General features: G+C 33.1%; 1 protein-coding gene across 11 annotated transcripts in view; it reads left to right on the top strand.

The window, feature by feature from the left end:
* Positions 1 to 25741, top strand: part of CNKSR2 (connector enhancer of kinase suppressor of Ras 2) — a 315200-nt gene that overhangs the window by 254850 nt on the left and 34609 nt on the right. For 6 of the 11 annotated variants that reach the window (XM_031959496.1, XM_031959493.1, XM_031959498.1 and 3 more), the window contains 3 exons: positions 8810 to 8866; positions 9409 to 9509; positions 13725 to 14268. In XM_031959496.1, the coding sequence (XP_031815356.1) occupies positions 8810 to 8866; positions 9409 to 9509; positions 13725 to 14268 (702 nt within the window). The remainder of the gene's footprint in view (positions 1 to 8809; positions 8867 to 9408; positions 9510 to 13724; positions 14269 to 25741) is intronic. The other 5 variants (XM_031959494.1, XM_031959499.1, XM_031959497.1 and 2 more) reach the window with 1 other exon arrangement.

Genomic DNA, 25741 nt, shown 5'->3' with positions numbered 1-25741 from the left:
TAGCCTTTTCAGAGTCTTCATTTTTATATATGTAAGTATATATGTAATTATTAAATAATGAAGCAATATGGCATTGTGAATCAAGGGCCAACTCTGAAGTTGAAAAGACCTGAATTTAAATTCTCCCTCTGAACTCTTCACACAGTGTGACCATGGGCAAATCATTTGAATCATCACTGCTCTAAAACTGTAAGTTACAAATGAGTTGTAAACTTTTATTTGCTGAGGAAGTTTCCATACTGATAGTCCCAATCACTGTTGAAATCACAGATCTAGGCTTTAAAAAAACAAGGCAATGATAATAATAATAAAATAATAGCGGAATTTATATAGAATTTTAAGGTTTACAAAAAACTTTATATCCATTATTTTATTTGAACTTGCCAATTCTATGGATAGGAACAGTTGGTACAGAGCAAAATGCCAACATAGATTATTATCTATGTGATCTTAAGTAAATCAAAACTCGCTGTGCCATAGCTCTTCATCTATAAAATGACAATAACAATAACAAGAATAGTAGCTAACATTTATATTGCGCCTCCTATATGTCATATACTTAACAAATATCTCATTTTATTCTCACCATAACCCTGGGAGGTAATGAAGTATGTGAGAGTCATGGTTCATAGTTTGAAAGAATTCACAGAGATTTTCCTGAAGTCACAAAAGAGTGTGTTTATGCCATAGTTAATGGGCTATTCTAAAGGGAGTCTAGTAAATTAGAAATAGTATAAGGGGAGCTTTATATACTGAAAATTTGGGGCTTAACTAGCAGGCTAACAGCCTGAAAGGTTGTAAAGTATAAAAAAAAGAGAAAGAAGAAACCAAAGTTTCTTTTCATCCAGGTAAGGAGACAGGATGTCTTTTAGCAAGGTACTGTCAACAGACAAGGGTTTGTTTTGTTGTTGTTGTTGTTGTTTTTTGTTTTTGTTTTGGTTTTTTTTTTGCAGAGTACAAATAAGAAGTAGATAAATGGTTTTATTGTTCCAAGTGTCTTAGTGAGGTATGCAATTTTGATTAGACCCTCAACTCTAACCCATCATCTCTCCCCCCACCTTCTATACTTTGGGAGAAGAAATTCTGGGAACAAGGGTTGGGGACCTATCAGTTAGTGCTTTTATTATCCCTACTTTACAGATGAAGAAATTGAGGTAAATAGAAATTAAGGGACTTTCTGAGAGTCAGACACCTGTCTGAGACCAAATTTGAACTCAGTTCTTCCTGACTCAGTTTCCCAGAAAATGATTGGTTTGGATTAAATGGCTTCTGTAATCCCTTTCAAGTGTAGGTCTATGATTCTAGTCCCCACTTTCTAAGTGAGGAAACTGAGATTCAGGGAGACTAAGTGACTTATCCTTATGATCATAAAGCTTAAAGAATTAGAAGCAGTTCATTTGTGCTCACTTTAAGACTTTCCATATGTTGCCTCCCAAACCTGCTCACAGAATTATCCTATTTTCAGAGTAGTTCCTGAATAAATAACAGGGATTACTTTTTATTCAGTCTTTTCTCTTCAAATAGCTTAGGATAGAAAAATATTCATATCCTGTGAATATTTTCTCTGTTAACACCAGTTAAGAATTTTGGAAAGTTGTATGGAAGAAAGGAGGAAGAGAGAGGTTTATTTAATAATACAGGCTAGCCTATCTCTCAAACATGTCGACCCTGAAAACAAACAGCTCTGAATTATAGATTTGCCCATTAAATTGCCTTTTTCTGAGTCAAAATTATTACAGTTCTCTTCTGTAACTGCTTAATCTTCTGTGACTTTATGGATCATACTTGCTTTAAGATTATGAACATGACATTACATTTTGGATATGGGCATTCACAACTCACTAACACACACACAAAGTTGTGATATAAAGTAGCTTTGAGACAACTCTGCTTTTTCCAATCAGTAACCAAAATGTCATTGCTAGTAAGCTTGCAAAAACATAAGTAATATCCAATATGATTTGAGTCATTCTGAACTCAGGAGATTGTCAGATGAGGCACATGTATTTGTAGCTGTATCTCTATCATCAAAATACAATTGCAATAAACATGAATACTCAATGTTGGGGTGATGAGGGAAGCTTTGGCAGATTTCAGGGATATCCATATTTAGTTAACTGCACTGAAATTTCAGATTAGCTTCTCAAAACTAGAAATTTCAGAGATTTTGTGACACTAAATAGGTCACTTGAGCAGTCATTAAGTAAATGATTAATAAGCATTATGAGATACATAAAAAGACAGTACTTGGTCTCTTCATTTGCATGAAATATCCTAAGAACAATTTAAAATACAATGTATAAGTAGTGCTATTTAGTATTCAGTGGAAGGAACTTAAGTAATTATATGCTAAAAGAATACAAAGTAAAATAGACATATAATTCATTGAGGTTATTCAGGGAAAGCATTACAGACAGTGAAATTTTGAAGAAGGCAGTGGTTATTAATTGGTAGAAGAGAAGGTCAGATCCAAACATAGCTATTCATAAATAATCTGGCTAGATTTTATAGCATATGCTTCCTATAGTCCCAATTATCTACTGGGGTATCTCTTAACTTTAGGACCTCTGAGTAGCTGTGATGTATGCACTAGGACCAGGTATCAGCATAAAGTATCAACATTTAGAGGATGAGCTCTTGGGATGGGAAGGGGGCAGGGCCAACGTTAGCAGATAAAGGTCTCAGAGGTGAACCAGTCTACTGAATATCCCCCTTGTACTTCCAACCTGAATAAAATAGGAAGACTCAGTCTTTAGAAAAAAATAAACTGAATAATAATTAATGTTTCAATATACAATATTTAAATAATATAAATATTTAGCTTGGATAATATATCATTTATATAGAATGACATGTTACATATAATATTTTAATAATAAATATTTTTTTCCATTAAATTATGTGGAGTCTGTCTGTCTAATGGATATCCACAAAAGAAACCATAAATTAAGTTTCAAAATATCCAATGTCCAAATTTCATTTCTTTAGCCTAAAATTGATCTTATTTTATCCTTCTCCTGGCTTAAATTCTTTTTATAGCAAGAAGTAGGATTAGGTGGTAGGGGAAGCAGGCCATTCCCTTTCATATTTATATCAAAAACCACTGACTAGACAGATGGAGTGGCATATTATTGTAGTCTTAAAACTTTAGGAGGTTGAAGTTAAGGTTGAGAACTGTTTGAGCTCAAGAATTCTGGTCCACACCATTTGAATGTGTTTAGTCATTTTGGCATCAATAAATATGGTGAACCTCAGGAATGAGGAACTCCCAAATTGCCTATCCCAGGGCAGAAATACATGTAGGACTACAAACATGGAGCACTTCTAAAATTGCTACATCTGAGTCTGCTTTATTAACTTAAAATATTAAAGAATCAGAGATGTAGATGTTGTACTGACAGGAAAATGGCACTTTGTAAATTAAATTTGTATGAAGAACAGAACTTGCTCTTATTTTCTATATTTTGTCCCTTGCCATTACTTGATTCTGAGCATGGTCTTGATTATGATAAATTTTCTCTATACATTCTTTTTTATTTTATAACCAGAATTTCTTTTGAATGAGAAAATTAGAAAAGTATATTGTGTACATGAGATCAGCTATTTACTTCATAGTAACTTACTCCATAAGTTCGAGCCTTTTGTTTCATCATGTGAGTATATATTTTAGCATCTTATGATATACCTAAAATAATAATAATAAAAACAGATAAAACAAAAGTATACATAGAATAATTTTACATATATGTATATATATTTGTATCTAATGATAGCCATCTTTAGGATGAAGGAGAAAAGAAAAGAAAGGAGGAAAAGAAATTTTCATAATCATTTTATAATTAAGAATATAAAGTTGAACATTTCAGATTTGTAACTTCATGTACAATCATCTTTTTATTATAATGTTATGAAAATGTTTATTTTATTCCATAAATTAAAAATAAACAGATTAATAATAATAATAAATAGTCATGGTACCAATGGTTTACATTTTGTAGCATCTTTATAGTTATAAAGCATCATTTTTAATTTAATTCTTATAATACTCAAATACTACAAATATTATCACCCTTATTTGACAGATGAGGAAACTAAGGCTGAGAGAATGTTATTTTCCTAAATTTATATAACTAATAAGGGAGAGATTTTGATGACTTCTGATGCTGGATCCAACATACTTTATAGCACTCTGACAATAAAGGAGTTACACAGATATAAATAATATATAGATTTATTGTGGTTGCTATTATTCAGTCATATATGACTCTTAGTGACTTCATTTGGGGTTTTCTTGGTGAGGATGCTAGAGTAGTTCGCCATTTCCTTCTCTACTCATTTTACAGATGAGGAAACTGAGGCAAACAGGATAAAGTGACTTGCCCAGAATCACACATCTAGGAAGAGGCTGAGACCAGATTTGAACTCAAGTCTTCCTAACTCCAGGCCCAGAACCTATCCATTGTATCACCTAGCTGCCCTAATATATAATCAATAATATATAGAATGTATAGTAATATAGAGAGATCTATAAAATACAGACATAAGAATTTCTAGGACATTATTTAAATTTCACCTTAAGATATTACTATCCAAACATTTTAATGTAGCTCAGAAACATATAGAAATTTTCACCTTCAGGATCAGAGATTTAGAGCTGGAAGGAATCTTCATCTTCACTTTGTTAATGAGAAACCTAAATCCCAGAAAGTGACTTCATTACAGACAGGCAGGTAACAAACAGCAGATATAAAATTCGAATTCACATTCTCTAATTCTAAATCTGGTTTTCTATATAGTGCACTATGCTAGAAATTTGAATAATTATTTTCAAAGAAATAACTCACTTCATATTATTTTTAATTCTCTGGTGGCACATGACATTCTCATATGAATTCTCAGCACTGGAGTTTGAGAATGTGAACAAAAGATATTTTATGCCAAATAGTCCTTTGGGAGTTAGAGAAATTCTAATAAAATGCAAAGAAATGCCCTTTGTGGTAGAATACCCGCCAAAGAGCATTTTCACATAAATGTTCAGTGTCCAATGTATCTAAGAAGTTTCATATTGACTTGCTGAAGCTCATTGGCTTGCTGAAGCTCATCTGAGAGATATTAAAAAATAAAGTCTCTTCATCAGTTGTTGTCCTCTAGAAAGAAAGATGTGCCAAGATAACCAATAAGCTAATGATTTATTAATCATTTTTTCAAATTAAAGTCCATTTGTATTAATAATTCCTTTCTCAGGTATTTATACAATCTTTATATAAAGTTTCCATCATTATTAAGTGAATGCAAAGTATTGTCATTTTTTATAATTTTTAAATTTATAACTAGTGGTCTTTGGGGAAAAAATGCTTTTTGATGTAATAAAATCAAAAGGTGAATGGAAATTTTATTTTTCCTTTATTGCAGTGTCCACTATGTTTACCTCTTCATTAATTTTTATGTTTTGATTACCATAAGAAGTAAAGAAGGACTTAAAATTCAGTGTGATTATTTAGATTATGGCCAATGATAATGCATATATATGTGTGTGTGTGTGTATCCATTTGTATATAGGATGAAACAATAGCTTAAAGGTCAAAACAATGTATTTTAAGTTTCAAGTATTTTTAAATTTTAGCAGAGCCCATTAAAAAATGAGTTGTGGTAAGGAACATGGCTGCTTTTCTCTGTGATATCATTATTGGACTTTGCCATCTATCTTATATGCAGAGACTTTTAGTAAGAAGAAGAAACTATTTTTTCAGTTATTTAATCTTTTTTCTGGAAAAAGCTAAGAAATTCAGATAAGTGGTATGAAAAATAACACACATATATCCCCCCAAAAAGAAAATAAAAGATGATATCACATGATATACTAAGATTGGGACAGTTCTGCTGGAAAGAAATAATTTCCTCAAAGCTCAGAGCTTTAAGAGATATTTGCACATATGCCAACTGTAATAGAAAAGGTATCATGAGTATTTAGAAAGCCTTTTTTTCCGTGTTATGGAAACAATTTTTTAATATGCATTTATTGGCTTTAGGAAAGATGTAAAATTGTGGAAATAAAAGTTTTAAGGGAAAACAGAAACAGAAATTGACTGTGAAGCAAGAATGCAAACATATCAATATGTTGGAGGCGTCCTGCTATAACTTCAGTCCAGTCTCTTCCTTTGAACTGAGCAGCAGGTAGAAGTGTTTCAGGAGCCCCAGATTTTCTCCTCAATTATAATCATTTTGTTTTGTCTTCCTCATAATGTGATGTTTCAGACTATGTTGAGGCTGTAAAACACAGAACATATTAAAATTCATACCATCAGCAGCATCATAGATTTCAGAAATTTTTTGATTCTGGAGATAATGGGAGGATTCCACAACTAAAACAATTATTTATTTTTTAAAAGCACTATCAGGGAAGCTAGGTGGCACAGTGAATAGAACATCAACCCTGGGGTCAGGGAAACCCATTTCAAACCCAGCCTCAGACATTTACTTACCATTATGACACTGAGCAAGTCACATAACCCCAATTGCCTCAAAAGAAAATCATCTCCCGTGTGTTTATGCACTCTGATAGATGCAGAAAATATTAAGGACAAAAATGAAACCACTTCTGCTCTCAAAGAGCTTACATGCTACTGTAGAAGACAGCATACATTTATAGAAGTATATGCAATACTTTGGAAAAGGAAATGAATGTATGAGCAGTTGGAGAAGGGATAAGAAAAGGCTTTAAGTATAAGTGGCACATGAGCGGATTTTTTCATGAAAAATAAGGATTCTCAAAAGGAGAGTGGAGAAAGAGGTACTATCAGGAATAGGAGAAAATATTGCAAAAAGAGATGAAGGTGTGAGGTGGAGTGTTTTGTATGAGGAATGGTAAGAAATCTAGACTGGCTAGACCTGAGAGAACATAAAGGAAGCTCCTAGGGCCTTCAGTTCAGAATGATAAGGACCTTAGAATGACTTCCCAATGAAAAATTTCAGGTCTTCAGAAATTTATTTAAGCTACAGCATGTCAAGATTCACCCTTAATGGTGTTGGCCTAAATGTTTGTAAAAATGAATTTCAGCTGCCAGAACTGTCTGGGCAGCCCACCAGAGAAAAGAAAGAGAAAGTCTAATAAGTGATGACTGGTTTATTTTGACTCACTTATAAACAATTTGGTATTAATTCATGTTTTTGGGATTGCTTTTAGACTAGCTTCAGTGACAAGTAGATCGACTGAGAAGATATGAAATATTAGATAAACTTAAAACTGTAATTCTATTTTATTTGCAGTTCTATCATATGTTACAGTCCAACTTTTTCCTGGCCTAGATATTTTGATCCAAGATATCTTTCTTTCTCCCTTCACCTTGGTGTCTAATGGATGCTTCTAATGCTAAGTCCTTTTTGTTCATTTTTGCTAGAAATCTTAGCAAGAGGATCAATGCAAATTAAACCATTCAGCAAACACTTGCTCATCAGATACTGTGTACCATCTTTGAGCTAGCTGAAGGAGATACAAAATTTAGTTAATATACCGTTGCACCTTTCTTAAGCTTGCCATCTTGTAATGAACTTGGAGAAATATAGAACAAAGAACTATGTGAGGTCAAAAGAGGAAGAACATCATAAAGGGATTAAATAGCTTTACGTAAAATTTAGTTTTTTACCTAGGATGGATAGGAATTCAGTAGAAGAGGAAAAGGGAAAGCATTTCAGGTATAGGAAAAAGCAAGAGTGGCAGAAAATACAAGTTGAATTTAGAAGACAAAGGATAGCCCATTTTGGCTGTAGGGAAAATAAAGAAGACACAGTATGAGATTGGACTTCTTGAAGGTGGGGACTATTTAATTTTATCTAATTTAAATTTTATCTAAACACTAAGCATAGTATGTTACCCATATTGCTGCTATTGTTTTTGAATCATTTCTACTATGTCTGACTCTTCATGGCGCCATTTGGGGTTTTCTTGGCAAAGATCCTAGAATAGGATTTGAACTCAGGAGAATGAGTCTTCTTGATTCCAGATCCTTTACACTTAATAGATGTCTGTTGCATTGAATTGAATTGAAGTGTAGTAGCAAAGAACATTGAGCTGTATTTGGACAGTAGGAAGGCACTGAAGATTGCTGAGCAAAGAAATAACAGGACAAAAATCTGTGAGAACTGACTGGATACGAGTGAGGTAGACAAAATCATCAAAGATTTGTAATTTTGTTAAGTACAAATTCTTGTTCTTTGGTTAAACAGAGCAAAAGAAAAGTTAATAGAAGCTATAATTGAGAAGAAATGTCTAATGTGAGCAAAAGTTCTTGCAGATTATCTGTCCAATATAAATTGAGGTTCTATCAGGGAGCTATAAAGAGAATGAAGAAGAGGGGGGAGGGAGGGAGAGAGAGAGGGAGAAAGAAAGAAAGGAAAGAAGAAAGAAGGAAGGAAGGAAGGAAGGAAGGAAGGAAGGAAGGAAGGAAGGAAGGAAGGAAGGAAGGAAGGAAGGAAGAGAAGAAAGGAAGGAAGGAATGGAGGGAGAGATGAAAGAAAGAAGCAACCAAAGAAGGAAAAAAAAATCTACTTTTTCTCCTGTCCCACCAAATCCATTGGTTTTCATAAAATTACTGGGTTTTCCTAAACTGAGCATTCACCCACTGGTTGGGGATGAGGATTGGGAGTGAGATATTCATGTAACATTCAATTATGCACCTATTTGCTATTTTTGGCTTAACCTTAATGTATCTCTCAGCGTTCCCCCTCCACTACCACCACCAAAAAAAAAAAAAATTACAGAATCTGCCAAGTCACTTTGTCTACCAGCTTACATTTTCTTTCCTTTTAACAGAATTCTGGAAGTCTGGAACTTCCAGCCCACACCGGCAGATTTGCCCTTTTTCATTTGGCAAGTATCAGTGATTGCCGTGTGTTTCAAAATAGAGGTGGGAGTATGGTGTCATGGCGACTGATGTCAGCATGACTCTGGAACTAGAATTGGTTAGATAACCAGTCCATTGAAGGCAGTGAAAGGAATTTTCAGCATTGTTTTTTTTTTTTTTTTGAGCTCTATGTATGAATATCTCCAGCATGTGTGTGCATATGCAGCATGTTCGTCTGTAATCACTCCATTTTTATGGTGGAATGGTATAACTGAAAAAATAATATCTAGTGACCTGATTCATCAAGATGTGACATGCCTCAGCTTAGAACCTACCCACCCTAAACTAAACTTCAGCATGGGCTCTGCCATTCTTTCCAGAACCATGGGGACAAACAGTTATTCTCTTTGAGAAAAGAGTCACCATGACTTGACTCTGTCAAAAGGAAATAGGAGCATTTTGATATGACCCTTCCATTTGTTATATTCAAATAAGAATGTACTTCTAGAAAGTTTTACCTGGAAGATTTTTTTTCATATCCTAATGGTCTATCTGTGTGATTTTTTAGATTACTGGAGTGAAAGTGACAAGGAAGAAGCGGATACTCCCTCGACACCCAAACAAGACAGTCCCCCACCCCCCTATGATACATATCCAAGACCTCCTTCAGTAAGTGAGCAATAGAAATTTGCTTTTTTTGTAGAATAACAGGAGCATTAAGCTGAAATTCTTCAAGTGAAAAGACCATGGTGGTGATGATGATGATTGAAAACTAGAATCAGTTTAGTATCCTCAGAGAAAATGAAAATTAAGATCTAAAACCAAGAGTGGAAAGAACAGGCACAATTAAGCAACTAAGACAATACATTTACTAGGCTACCCTGAAATCCAGGTGATAATAATAAAGACTTGAATTAAGTTGTTGACTGCACAAATAGAGAGAAAAAGATGAAGTATAAAGATGATGCAAGCCCAGATTCAATAGGATTTGGCATCTAATTGAATTGGGGGGAGGCAACAAGAAGGAAAGACTCAGAAGTTACTCCAAGATTTGAAACATGAATGACTAAAAGGAGAATAGACCAAAAAGGATTGTATTTATAAAGAAAAATTGCTATAATGGTGTCAGATTTTAACAAATGCAAAAATATTAGGTTAAAAATATTTCCCAGAGTGATTAAAAAAGGAATATTCAAGGTAAAAATTCCTTTTAAAAAAGCCTAAAATTTTCCTTGCAATTGTTTGCATGTACATGGCACTTCAGACATTTTTGAAACATGTTCAGGCTTCATGAATTCAGACTTTCTACAACAAATAACAGAAGTTTGGTTGTAGATGTGTGGTACTTCAGTATGCTTCCATCCTCAAAACATTTTCATTAAAAAGAGATTCAAATGTATTTTAGGAATTTGTATATGTGAACTCACAATTGTGAAATAAGTATCATAAAGCCAAATAGATTCTGTAAAACAATAAAAACATTTGCCTAGATTTCGGAACCTTCAACAGAATATCATAACACATATTCAATGGAAGGTCAGATCAAATGCATTTTTATACAGTCATCATATGTATCTTTCCATAAGAAATTAGACATAAAAGCACATAGGATTACACAGAAGAGACCTTAGAAATTATCTTGTCTGCTCATTTACTTTTATGGATAAAGAAATTAAAGCCCTGGAACAGTAAATACTGCAAAAGTAATAAATACTTGCTGTCTTCACTTGAGGAATGATTTCCTCTCATTACTATAAAAATATGCTCCATAAATTAATTATTAGAGCTGCCTAAGCTCACATAACAACAGACACTAGTGTCCATTATAAAATGATGAATTAAGCAGCAAGATATAGCTATCATATTTCTCCCTCCTTTCCATAATATGACTCTGAATATTGAAATACTTCTAAATAGCATTTAAGAATCACTATACAGGTCTTACTCAAAGTATTTTATAATCATAAGCTAAAGGAAATCATAAGGAAAATCTTATGTTTAATTATTAAAATCCTTGACTCATAATTACCAAAAACACCATAATCTTTATAGTATCCAACTATAAACAAGGAATGGATCGCTCATAGTAATTCTTATATATTAAAGCTCTTTAGTTCAATATAATTAATATTTTCTTTCAATAAGTAATACATCAATTTACCTGGGAACCCAAACTAATCAATTAATAAGTGTTTGCTATATAAGAAGCATTGCAGATTAAACTCCATTCATACTTTCACATTCTGTGCCTTTCTCTAAGCTTTTTATTAAAGATCCATCCAACACAAAAGTCCTCCAAGAATTCTTCAAATATTTTAATATTTTTCGAATACCAGTTCAGTCCACCTCTTACCCCTCATTCTAACTGGTCCTTCTAAAATTAAAAAGTATTAATATCTCTTGCTTTTTGTGTTATGGTTATTTCCCAATATAATCAATCTCCTTTTAACAAGAAAAGCAGCTAAGCAAAATTGACTGAGAAAACAGCCTTATTTGATCATTCATGCAACAAGCTGCTGTGTAATCCCTCACTATTGTAGTGATAGTATGAAATTTTGTTTATGAGCTGTTCTCTAGGGCCCTTTTTTCAGTCATACATATACTTCTACTACTTTTTGCATGTAAATCAATAAGGGATATATGTTCAAATTTCAAAGCATATGTGTATTACACATATTTCCTGACACTCATGGTGATCCAATTATGATCTTCCTTGCACTAACAAGTTAACTATTAACTAAACTATGATGAATTAGCTAATAGTTATCCTTTGTTTACTAACAGTAGCTTATTTAGTTATAAAGATGTATTCTCTCCATCACTGGCATTTAATCCTCAACAAAGGAAAGCAACACAGTAATTAAATTAACCTGGCAGCATTGGTATACCCATTGGAACCTTGGCACTACCCCGGGAGACTTTCTAAAACAGGAGGTGCTGAAAAAGATGAGCAGCTGAGACTGCTACCAAGTAAAAGGAAAAATGAGATTTAATAAAGGTACTTAACACTATAGCAGAGCTTAGCAAAGTATCTGGCACATAGAAGATATTTAATAAATGCTTGCTAACTTGACTTGAAGGTCTGATTTCCTCTTATTCCCATGAAGACATAGTTCATAAATTAATTATTAGAACTAGCTAAGATCACACAATAATTGACAATTGTATCAATTGTAAAATGTTGAATTAAGTGGTAGTATACAAGAATCACACTTCTGCTTCCTTTCCATAATACAATGCTATTCATGGAATATATATTTTGAGGTCTTTCAAACTATTGTTTCAAAAGAAAACAGAGGAAGAAACCAACTCTAGCCTTGTTAAAATGACTCATTGAATACAATAACCCCTAAAATTTAGGAAGCCAATGATGCATATTATGATTTAACATTAGGGAAAGCAAATACCTGTTGCTTGGAGAAAATGTCCATTGCTACCTCCTTTTCTCTGTAAAACTCACTGTAGTCAAAGGACTACAAAATACTCTACAAACTCAGTGAGTGAGAAATGCTTTTATTGAACCATCCTGGGCCTTAATTATAGCAAAAATTACTACACTATCTACAAAAATGAATCTTTTAAAGCAGGTAACCAATCATATCAAATCAGGGTTTGATAACAACTAGAGAGCTTATATGGATCTCAGAAATTATTAACTTTAGAGTTAGATTTTCCTGCCAAGGAATTGTGCTTTCACTTATAAATTTCCAATTTTTTTTCCTATAGTAAAAAGATTGGATTAATCTTCAGTAACATATATCTAAGCATATGCTAGATATAACATCCATTAACAAGTAACTCTGTCAATGCTTTCTTTTCCTGGAAAACACATTTAATGTGAGGACTCACTATACAAAAGGCTATGGCAGATTTTCTATAGGATCTATTAAAAAAAATTTGCTAATAGAAAAATAAAATATTCTGTTACTTTTTAGACTTCTTTTCCCCAGGTTGCATAAAATTTTTAAACAGGCCCTTTGCATTGATTAGCATTTGTGGGCTCCAGATAGATACAAATTAATTATTTTTTTACATCCATGGCATTTGTGATAATCAAGTCAATAATTCTAATAAGTGTTATAACATTTTCTTTATGATTCTGAACATGTTTTGACTAGAATCTATAAATAAGCCTAAATGCTCCTTTAAAATACTTTAGAAATTTTTTTTAGCTTTAATTTCATCTGTAAACTTCTTTTTCTTAATGTAGGCAGTTTAAATGTTTAACCTTGTAATTTATTATTGAGTTTTTCCATTTAATACTTTCTCTTTTCTTTATAAATGAAAACTTGCAATGATTTCATTTTAATGCTTCCCTATCCATGTCAATCACAATGTAATTTGGATACTAGTCAAAAAGCATTTATTAAGTCACCAGGCACTGTGCTAAAGTAGGAATACAAAGAAAACTTTTTAACCCAGTCTTTGCCTTCAAAGAACTCATATTCGAATAGAAAAGACAACATGGAAGCCATTACATATGCAAGATTTATACATTCTAAAGTGGCATAAAAAAGGCATAAATAGAGGGAAGTGGGGATGAGGAAAGACCATTGGCAAAGGTAAGATTTAAGTTAAATTTTGAGAGAAAACAGGAGAGAGATGAGAGCCACAATAAAGGAATACAGAGAGGAAATGAAGTGCCATATTCAAGGAATGACAGAAAGACATGTCCTGGATAACAGATAGAAAAAGGGAAGCCAAGTACAAGCAGATAAATGTTGAGTTTTCAGAAAATCCCAGTAGAGATTAAGCTTGCTAATAAGTTTGTCCACTTCAGTACATTAGTTTTATTGTCTGGTAATCCCTAACGTTATGTTCCCCAATGATAGAATGGTGTCTATTATTTCCATGGAGACTAATCAACCATAATAATTTCCCTAGATGAGCTGTGCCAGTCCATATGTGGAACCCAAACACAGTCGGCTCTCCTCTACAGAGACCTCTCAGTCACAGTCCTCTCATGAAGAATTCCGCCAAGAAGTGGTTGGGAGCAGCGCAGCCTCCCCTATCCGCAAGACAGCCAGCCAGCGAAGGTCCTGGCAGGATTTAATTGAGACTCCCCTGACCAGCTCAGGATTGCACTACCTTCAGACTCTACCCCTGGAGGACTCAGTATTCTCTGACTCGGCCGTCATCTCCCCAGAGCACAGGCGGCAGTCTACTCTTCCAACTCAAAAATGCCATCTGCAGGATCACTATGGGCCATATCCCTTGGAGGGAGAGCGAATGCAGGTATTGAATGGAAATGGGGGCAAGCCTCGCAGTTTTACTCTTCCCCGGGATAGCGGATTCAGTCACTGCTGCCTGAATGCACCCATTAACGTATGTGACCAACCTGAGGATGCACAGCAGACAGAGGTAGAGGAGGATGAAGAAGAGGAGGATGAAGAGGTGGAAGCTGCAGGAGAAAACATAGGGGACAAAAGTAAGTATATTTGTTCAATTGCTTAACTTTTATATTAAAAGTCTTAACCTTTGCAAAAGTTTATTTTAATAGAATTCCTTTTCTGTTTTTCTTTTCTTAAAATATTGGATCTCATTGTACCAGGGATTAGGTATTCTTTGGTGGCCTGCTTTCATTATTTTAGTAATTTGAGAGAAAATTAAGAGAAATGTAGCTTCAGTCCCCCAAATCAACAATAACAGCAAATAATTCTTTTCCTCATCTACTAGCATTGTTTCTTAGAATGGCCACTTGAATTTCTTATTTCCTTATCCATGCATTTTGATTCGCAGATATGTATGTCATCTCTCTTTAGACCACAGTTTTGTTAAGGGATTATAAATGATTTCAACATGGAATAAAAATAGTTTTAACTGAAGAAGTAAAAGATGTTTTATTTAATACTTTAGTACTTTCTCTTAGAGAATTTGAAGGGAGAAATCCCAAAGAGAATTTTTATTAGGAGAAACTTTCCCTATAATCTTCCTATGAATTGTAAATATGTGTGTATATATAGGTGTATATATATGCATGTATATATAAATCTATATATGCATATATATATGACTTGATTTCCAAGTAACTCTCCTACTCATAATTCCTTCCTATTCTTCATGCCATAAGCACTTTTAATATGATTACATTGTGCAGAATGCTAATCTAAGTACTGAAATAGATACTAAGTTTAGATAAGACATGGTTCCTGCCCTCATGGTGTTCATAGTTCAATAAATATAAATATACATTGCAGATTGCTCCCATGATCTGAAATAACCTCTTACAAAAACCAGTTGAGTTTGACCTAAAGAAGCCATGGGTTTGGCACTCAAAGAAAGCTAGTTAGTTTTGCCACTGATTTGGAGGGGGGTGCATGCCACAGTCTGTACCCTTAACCCCAGATTTCCATCTTGCAAGTGTGGGATTCTAATTATACTTGGAGAAAGAGTAGTAGGTTAATTCAACACAAAACTTTTGTCCCTGCTAGAAAACCAACTGCAATTCAAAGCTAATGTCTACTAACAGGTCAATTGTTTTCTACTTATGATATTTCAAATTTAACATAATTTAAATAAAACTATAGGGTTTATTTTGAAGCTTATCTGTAAAATAATAGTTGATCCCTGTTTTCACAGGGTTCTTTATCATGTCAGATAGTATGAATATATATTGGAATAGCTTACATTCCCTAAAGCATAACAAGCAAACGTAATAAAAATCCATATAACAAAGGTTTCTTATAAGGTGACTCTTCCCCCAAAATAGTGTGCCTAAAGAGGATTCTTCTGCTATTATTCTCCTTCCCTTTTCTTTAACATTCCATAGACATGTTTAGCATTAGAGTCCAAAGCTATTTAGGAAGACTCTGGTAGGGAGGCATGCAAAAGCCATCTAGAAATTGAAATTTGGAAATAAAAGAACAGTTTAATTTTAATATTAAAATTATTGTAAAAATCATTTAAATACTTTAAAATGTAATGCACAGGGAATTAGAAAGTCACTTTTGGCTCGTTCAATTTCATTCAGGATGCCAAATAATGATTATTGTATTACTTAGAGTTTTTTGCTTGTTTTGGATGTACTGGATTTTTTTAAAAATTAGGTACTTATCAGTTTTAAATAGCATTAAAAGCTAGCCATGAACTATTGAACTGAATTGTGTTAAGAAATAATTTTATCACTATTAACACAGTAAAGCTAAGGAGATGAAGCAGAAAGACAGAAGTAGTTGGATATATTTTTGGTTTATTTTATCATCCTTTCAATTGCACATTTTCCAAAGAAGTCAGATTTATCCTTGCTCAATCCCCTTCAACTGTTCCTAGTCTCTTTCTGCTGTTTTTGGCTTTATTTTGTCAGCCATTTAGTAGTCTTTTGTGTTTTCTGGTGGCATACGTTCATTTTACAGTCATATAGATCCCTCTTCTGGATTAACTTTGCAAGTTCCTACATGAGTTAAGTGGGCTGCCAATTTTGGAACAGCCACCTCTTTTAGCACAACTCTCTTCTTTTTTGCAATGTTTTACAAAAGACCGGTCATGTAAAGCATATTGGTTTTATACTGTACATTTTGTCTTTGTGATTAAATGATATGGAACAGTCCATGCCTTTTCATATGTTTTTTATTAATGAGGAATGTGGTTTGATAGAATTGCTTTGACATCCTTTCTCTACCATTCTCTATTCCCAAGGCTCTATCCCCATTTAAACCTTATCTGGACAATAAATACTTTTCTATGGAAGTTGCTACCTGCTATCTGAGAATAGTCCTAAAATCCTCTTGATAGAAATTTATTTCAGGCCAGAAGGCTCGCTAAAACCTGATTGTGCCAAATCATTTCTCCTTTGGAGAATATATATACATACAAGTTGTTTGATAAATAGGAATTAGAAGTCCTATAACCAGTCTCATGTCTATAAAAAAGGTTCTTATCTATATAAATTATATTTGTCAAGCCCTAACTTATATTTCCTTCCTATGTTCTACAACAAAAAGTATAATTCTGAGCATTTAGTAAGTGGACATCTTAATAATATGCTACCTGTGTCCTATTTGGAACCAGTACTTGAACTGACCTACCACAGTGAATTTTTATCAATCAGATAACAAACCCATAAAGAAAATAGATTTAATTCCTTCATTTCAAAAATATTTTCCTGAGTTCTTTCAAGAACATAAAAGTAGGAAACTTGGCAGAATCTTCTAAATTGAACAAGCTGTGATGTCAATAAAAGAAAGTTGTAGTGATTATGGAAGCTTGACAAAATATAACTTCCCAGCTCCACAATCCAAATTATATTTTAGTTGTGTTAAAAAATGCTAAAGGGTCTGTGTTTGTGTCGCTTTGCAAATCTTTGGCCTTCAGTTTTATGTTCCCATACTTATAAAAGTACTTTTTATCTTCTTTTAAAATTAAGGTGTTCAGCTCCAAGTCTAATTGTAATTTGCTGTAGTTGAATTAATGTTATTTTGAATTGGGTGTTGATAAATATACCCAGGTGAACAGTTATTACTTTGGTATTTAATATGTTAAGTGTTTGTTATATATCACCATATAAGAGTCAAGTTTGGGAACTTGAGAAAAAACACATAATCATACCCATTTTAAGATAATTTCTGGATTATCGAATGATATATGTCAAATGGGCATCATATTTGTACAATAAAGTTACAAGAAGATGTGTACACTAACACTTCTCTTCCCTCCTGAGTATATGTTTTGTGATTCTAAGAACTAAAACCTTAGACATGTGTTCTGTATCTTGGGTTATCAAGGCTCAATCCATCAACTAGTTCTGCTTGGCCCACAGACATAAAAAACTGTACAGTTTCCCAGTTACATAGACAAAGGGAGCTCAGTTCTCTAAACTGGGCTATCAACCGTTACCTTTTAATCCTCCAATCATGAATAAATCAAATTAGGTTAAACATAGGAATGGATTAATGGTCTGTATTGATGGATATTCCTACTTTATTCATCCCATCTATATCTCCAAACTCCATTCCTCCTCTGCCTTTGAGTAGAAGAGCTAATCTAACCAGCCTACATCATACCAACACTGAGGAAGAAAAGCAATAAAGTTTGATCCCATTTAGTTTCAATAGGAGCTCGTAAGGGTATATCAGTTTATAATTCTTCAATAAATTGAAAGCATATGATATGACAGTTCATATCTACCAAGAATAATCACAGAGTGAATACATGAAACATATTATAAATACATAAGGTTAGGAGATAGGACCTGAAAGTTCCAACTAAGGAAACTCTACTCTAGTGCAAGTCAGTATCTTCTCTCTAACTTACACAGTCTTAGAGAGGTGACTACATGATTAATTGACTTACTCAGCATCACACCAAGTCAGGGCTATATATGAATAGCATGATATGAACATTGGTTTTCTTCACAACTCCCTCTCCACTCCACCATGCAGCTTCTTTTATACAAGTAAAAACTCATTATATTCTTCTCTTATGTATGTGATTTCTTTATATGACCAATGTGGATGGTGCCCAATATATTTTTAAAAGACAGTACCAACCACGACACTGAAATGGTCTTTGTATCATATACTAAACCACCTGAAGTCTACTTGGAAAGTCAAGTATTTCTATTACCTTTATCACTGAATGCTATTTGCATAATATTGTTAAACATTTTAAAGCTTTTTTCTAGTGGCAATTATGTTAGCATCATATTCTTACCCTCAGATTATCACTATTTTCATTTACCCAGCATTGATAGATTGTACCTCATTTCAATAGCCTATGATTCAGTTCAGTTAAGATTAATAAGCAGTCATTTTATATAAGAAATTGTGCTAGATAGAGACTACAAAGATAAACAAGAAACATTCCCTATAGTCAAAGTGAATGCCTTATAAAAGCAGGAATGAGATATGGATACCAATAAGAATATGCTGAATAAAGGAGAAATATAAAGTATTATGAGAAAATTTAAGGAGGGAGAGTTAATGTCTGAGCTAAGTTCCTTGAAAACAAGGATAACTTCATGGTAATCTATATCCACAGGATCTAACTGGTAATTTATAGGTGATTCATTAATGCTTTAAATAATTAATTGAAGACAAGAATTTCAACAGAGATGAGAAGCAAGTGTATTCCAGGCACAGGGAATGTCTTGTTCAAATGAGGTACAAATGAGATTATGGCACAGAAGGAGAAAATACTAAAAGGAGACAAAGAGAATAAAGACAGGAGATTAAAATACCACAAAAAAAAAAAAAAAGCAAAGAAGGTGAAGACAATGGCCATTAAATCTGACAATTAAAGGTTTTCCACATGACCTTGGAAAGAATCCTTTCCATTGACTTTCCATTGAGTTGAAAGCAGAAAACAAGGATTTATAGATCTCAGTCATTCCTCAGAAGCTTTCTAGTTCTACTACTCACAGATTAAAAAAAAATTGAGACCTTGAGAAATTCATGACTTACATAAAGTCACACAAGTAGTATCCAATGCAGAATTTGAATTTTGATCTTCTGATTTCAAAGGAAAGGTTTTTCCCACTGTACCCCATTGACTCCTTAAATAAGTAGTATCAGAAATGATATTTGAACCCAGGTCTTACTATAAAACCAATACATTTTCCATTGTACTATTTTGCCACCCTAAGGAAAGAATATTTACTATAAAGTGAAATCAGTGAATAATAACTAATCTTTCTAAAAGTTTAACAGCAAAGATATGGAAATTTGTAGAATGATCATTTGAAGAATCAAGGAAACTCTTGATTACAAAAGGAGGGACAAAGGGGAAAACTGAGCATATCCTTGTAGGTAGGAGGAAAGGCATCAGTATGGGAGAGGGATTATCAGTCTGTAGGCCTCATTTTTAATTCATACTTAACTTCAGATACATGAAAACTAATTGGAAAAACTGCAGGCATTTATGCCTTCTTGTCATAGCCAGTTTTATGAATAAATGAATGAATGAATGAACAAATGAATGAATGAGGTTGGCAAGATAAAATCTGGCATATTTATGGATGATTTGGAAATAAGAGATGTTTCCAGAGATCTATATTTAAAAATACATCTGGAGAAAAAATAATTATGACCCAAAGTTCTTTGTGTAGAATTAAACTGTGGGAGGAGCTCAGAATTCAAAATTAGATGACTGTCTCAATATACTGCACTAGTCATTTAAATTAGCTGGGCCAAGAGCCAACAAAGGAAGGGCATGATGACTACACCACTGCAGTGGGCAGAAGTCTACATGAACATTAGCCAACTCTAGCCATTTTAAGGGAACTGGGGGAATTCTCTAGGGAATCCCTAAATTCAATGTTAGATAAATTTGGGAGGAGGAGGATGTAACTTGGCATGTAGGCAGTGGGAACTTATTCTAAGAATGTGGAATTGCTATGAAGAGAGAAAGAAGCAGCCAAACCAGGGTGAGAAGAAAATCACTCCCAAGCTGGTTGGTAAATCCCTCTACTTTTTGTTATTTGAGAGCAATTGTATTAGCAAAACTAGCAAAATCATTCTTTAAGTTAGAGCTTATAGATTGTATTTGGATGGGGATAATCATTAAGGGCTTTTAGAGAAATAATAATTGGCTCAAGAGTTTAGAGAGAAAAAGAAATCTGAGACATTGGCAAAAGAAAAGAATCAAGGGAACTTAAAGATGAAGGCAAGATGTTTACTTTTTATGGAAAAGGATTTCCTATAAAAGATTTAGCCCTTTTAAAATATATTAGGCAATATCCACATTGGTCATATAAAGAAAAAAATAATGATGAAGATACTATTCTATTAATTATTGAGCAACTTTTAAATAGTAAAGCAATTTAATAGTACTTCAATTCAGGTATGAATTGTTGTATATACTACTCAGAAACCAAAAATGAGACATGAAGTACTATGATGTTAGCATAGGAAGGAAATAAAGGAAAGGAAAAGAAAGAAAAGGAGAGGAGAGGAGAGGGGAGCAGAGGAGAGCAGAGGAGAGCAGAGGAGAGGAGAGCTAAGGAGAGGAGAGCAAAAGAAAGGAGAGGAGAGGAGAGCAAAGGAGAACAGAGGAGAGCAGAGGAGAGGAAAGAGGGAGGGAGGGAGGGAGGGAGGAAGAGAGGGAAGGAGGAATGGAGGAAGAAAATAAGGAAGGAAGGTTGGTCTCCTTTGGAAATCTTCCATTCTATCCTTTATCCAGGTTCATCTTGGCCTGTTAAATGTGATGAAACCGCAGCCTGAAGTGGTTCAGTTGCACTACAGTGAATAACTAGCAGTCCTGCTATCAGCAACAACGTTTTCTCAAAAGTGTTAATAAATAAATAATTAATCCAGATTTAAAGGGTCATTTTAAAAAGGCTCTAAATGCTACTGAGTAACACTAGCATCCTGGGTATCTGGCTCAAAATTAAAGTTACTGTTGTAGGATAAGAATCCTTCTCCCTTTTAAAGAATTTATGGAACATGTTTATTTTTTTTCTAAAGGAGAGATATTAGAACTCAACAGCAATATTGTGTTTTACCTTGTGAAAACACTGGAAGGATTAGCCATTTTTCCTCAAACCAATATAGTAATTTTCCCAGTTTTCTTCTTCCAGTTTTAGCAGATTCATTGTCTTTATCTCATTAATAATAACCATACACCAAAATGATCATCATTTTAACTTCTCCAACATTGGCTTAAGTAAGAAACAAAGATACTGTGATTTTTTTCTCAATCTAGTAATTCCTGTGTACAAACAAATAAAATCTAATAATTTCATAATTTCATGGTCAGTTTTGATGGAATTATCTAGTAACTATGAGATCAAAGGATTAGTGAATATTTGACAGAAAGCAAAAGCCCAATCTGAAAAATGAAAATGAGAGGGACAAAAGCTAAATTCTTGAATTAAGTAAACCATATTTAGTTAGCAATTTTAATCTGGATTATAAAATTATATCAGTATATGGGCATGTAAATTTTTGAAATGTTAGGAAATTAGCACTATATAATCAACAAACAAGAAATTAAGGAAATAATAAAATCACAAATAATATATTTCTTGACTGCCTCAAGATCAGAATTCTAAAACATCTTCAATGAGGTCCATATTCACTAAAAAAAAAAAAAAAAGATCCACCTATCAATACACTTCAAAACAACAAAACTTGTTGTTTTGAAGTAAACAACAAAAAGAAATAAAGTGGATGAGTAATACAAATTGCTCAAATTGTGTCCAATAGCTGAATGGGCAGCCCATAGAGATATTTCTTGGATAGATACTGCAAAAAGACATTGAGCCAGTTTCCTTATTGAATAGGTATAAAACAGTGACTAGATTGCACTTAAGGAAATTGGCAGCTTTTTTTTCAGGGATCTCGGAATACTTTCTAATTTCAAAAAAAATCTATTTTTACTTTAATATTCTCCTGGTGGGACTCCTTGCTATAAATCCTAGCACATCACAATCTTTAAAGAATAAAAATTGCTAGTTATTCAGTATGATGATTCAAGGCAATTTTTATAAGCCTGGGATGAATAATTCCATTCTCATCCAGAGAGAGACTTTGGAGACTGAATATGGATAGAAGCATAGTCTTAGTCTTTTTGTTTGATTTTTTTTTTCTTTCTTGTATTGTTTTTTCTGTTTTGGTCAGATTTTTCTTGCACAACATGACAAATATGGCAATATGTTTGAAAGAATTGCGCATATTTAACCTATATCAGATTGCTTGCTGTCTTAGTGCAGGGGGGAGGTAAGAGAAGAAAAGAGAAAAATTTAGAACAAGAAGTCATACTAAGAAGAAATAGAATGGTTGAGTTGAAATTTGCACTGGTTGGGGGTAACTCCCAAAGTACCTTCCTCACTAGGATCATAATTCTACCAAAATAAATCTGTAAACACTTTATGCATTTGTTACAGTCTTTTGGCTTATTGTAATAAAATACTTGGAAATGGGGAGATATAATAGTGAAGACAAAAAAATTCAAGAATGTAAAAATAAAAGTAATTAGAGAAGAAAGGGCAGTCAAGAATAAGAGTAATTCTGAAAGGATACAACTAGGTTCATTTTTTCATTTTTGTGTTTATTGGAATTCAAATTTTCTCTTGACTTATCACAACAGCTAAATTGAAAACAGGTAGCCCTGTTGAGAATGATATAGACCCAGATGATCTGAATATTCTATAATATAATATTCATAATATACTCTCCCCTTTAAATATATTACATATGTTACATGCCTTGGACGAGGATTATGGTAGACCTCTACGAATCAAGATTCAAAAATACTATCGAATTATACCATTCAAATCTAGTATTGCAGATGGAGGAGAATGAAAGCAGAAAAGAAAGCATGGAATGTATATCTGGGAATACCCTCATTATCCAAAACAGACCTATTGTCATTTCTGTTAACCAAGGAAATATCAGCAAGTGTAAATCCATTCATTCAATAAACATTTATATTCAATAAGCATTCAATAAACATGTATAATACAAAATATTTTGTATTAGGGACTTATAGATACAATGACAAATTACTACATCTAACATTCTTGTCATGCCATCAGTGCCAGTGAGATTTAACATATTTCTAGGTGATCCACTAAATATATAAGCACCACATCTCTGACTCCTCTCCCCTCCTATCGTTACTCCCATACCAGCCTGGTTTAATATATTCCCCTCGGTCAGAATCAGCACATTGCTTAGTATACCATACCAGAAATTATACAATTAAAAAGTAGCCAAAAATATTGCCATATATGTTATTTTTATTTTATGTATTTTCAATGTCTTCTTTTCCTTAGGTGTTTGAGATGTCTGTTACTTTATATTTACTTTGTTTCTGCATAGTCAGGCCTCATTAGAACAGAATAAACATCAAAAGGACCTTATCAGTAATTTAAAGGTTTTGTGAAAAATATATTTATTTTTATAACTAAAGCTATTTCTTTTTAAAATATCATTTTGTATTTATTCATCCCAAATGTGTTATAAATGCTTTCTGGATTTTTTATGCCACAATAATTTATACATATATATATGTGTGTGTGTGTGTGTGTGTGTGTGTGTGTATGTATATATATGTCATATGGATATTCTTGACTATTGAATATTTTTGTGGATTTTAGAATTTGAAACAAGGATACAATATTTTAGAAATATGTTAACATGAATGCAAATGAGGAGTTATGTAAGTTCTTTTCAAATGTGTTGAGCATTTTTAATCACAAAAGAAGGGATTTGTTAGAATTTGCTAGTTTTGAAAAGTTAATAGGAAATGGAAAGAAATGTTTTTCAATTTGAATTCATGTGGCTAAACACATCTGTCCTTTACATAAAACTCAGTGAGCATGAATAGTCTGTTAACCAAACTCAGGTAATATAAATAATCTGTTAACGTCTATGTTTAGGATATGAAACAGGAAAATTTTTTGAAATTTTTGAATTTTACTCCATTTCCATGGAGTAAAGATGATTTGGTTTGGGTTTTTTTTTTTTTTTTTTTTTTTGAAGTAAACAACAAATGACCAAAAGTGTTTGTTGTTCTTTTGTCTTCATCATGAATTCACTTCAGTTTATCAATTATTAAGTAGTCACTACATATGTATAAGAAAACATGATATAGTAAAAAGAAGGCCAATCTTGGCATCAAAATGATTAGGGTTCAGGTCCTGTCTATTTATTTAACTGTGTTGTAAAATCTCTTTCTCACTTTTTTTCCTGGGGACAAGTATAGTTAAGTTATTTGCCTAGGGTCACATAACTAATAAGTAGCGAAGTTTAAATTTTTAACTCAGATCCTTTTAACTCTAAGGCTGATGCTCTATCCACTGCACCACCTATCTGCATGCCCCTCCACCTCCTCCCCCATCAAATCTTTTAAACTCTTGATATCTTAGGAAATTTGCTAAGATTATTAATTATAGTGCAGGTATCCATCCCTAGCAGTAGAAGACATTTCTTATACCCACTACAGGTTCACTGTGGTAAAACCCCAGGCCACTGTGAAGCACTGAATTCTATAGTTTGAAAAGTATGAAAGAAATGAATATTCTGCAGAGAATCCATTTTTTGCTTGCTGCATGTTGTATTTCCTCCTAATCATGGTAATTTTTTTTTAAAGTATTAGCAAGAATGTTCCATATGAGTGGTTTTTTGCTTCCTTTTAAGTTTCTGATTAATGAAGAATTAAACAGAAAACACTTTTGTATCTACTCTACTTGTTGAAAATCTCTACTAGATTAGTCTACAGACTTATTATAGTAATTTGGAGGTGAATATAATTAAATTTTCTCTTAATAATTGGAAATCTCAATGTGAATATAAATGTAAATTCTCATTCTTTGATACACATAATTTGTTATTATAGCTAAAGAAGATATAGAAATTAAGCTTAATGTATATGCATCAATAATTCTGATGACTTATACACAAGTAAGACTTAGACTGGCTGCTCTACAATGCAGGCCTAAGTTGATAAAGAGCCCCATTAGTTTCCTGCTTCAGTTCAAGGAGATGGTTGGTTCATTCCCACTGTAATATCTAGAAATAGTCAATATTTATCTAGCACTTAAAGGTTTGCAAAACTCTTCAAAATCATTATCACATTTGATCCTCATGACATCCCTGGGAGGTAGGTGATATCATTATCCCCATTTTATAAGGAAAGTAAAGTAAGTGGAGGCTAAGTAAATTGTCCAGGATCACAGCTAGGAAGTCTTTAAGACCAGATCTGAACTCAACTCTTCCTGAAACCAAAATCAGTGCTTCACTAATTTTAACAAATATCTGTTTATTAATTTTTATCTAAACATCATTTGAAAATACTAGATCACAAGAGTTAACAGTTAATCATATTAAACATGTATTAAGCACATACTATATACCTAACACTGTGATAAGTGCTGGAGATACAAATATGAAAGACAGAAAGAAAGAGAGAGAGAGAGAGGCTGAGACTCTGCCTTCTAAGAGCTAACCCTCTAATGAAAGAAG

Source organism: Sarcophilus harrisii, chromosome 3 (genome assembly GCF_902635505.1).
Source record: "Sarcophilus harrisii chromosome 3, mSarHar1.11, whole genome shotgun sequence".
In the NCBI taxonomy this organism is placed as follows: domain Eukaryota; kingdom Metazoa; phylum Chordata; class Mammalia; order Dasyuromorphia; family Dasyuridae; genus Sarcophilus; species Sarcophilus harrisii.
The sequence above is the reverse complement of the archived record's forward strand: the minus strand, read 5'-3'. Positions and strand labels throughout refer to the sequence as shown.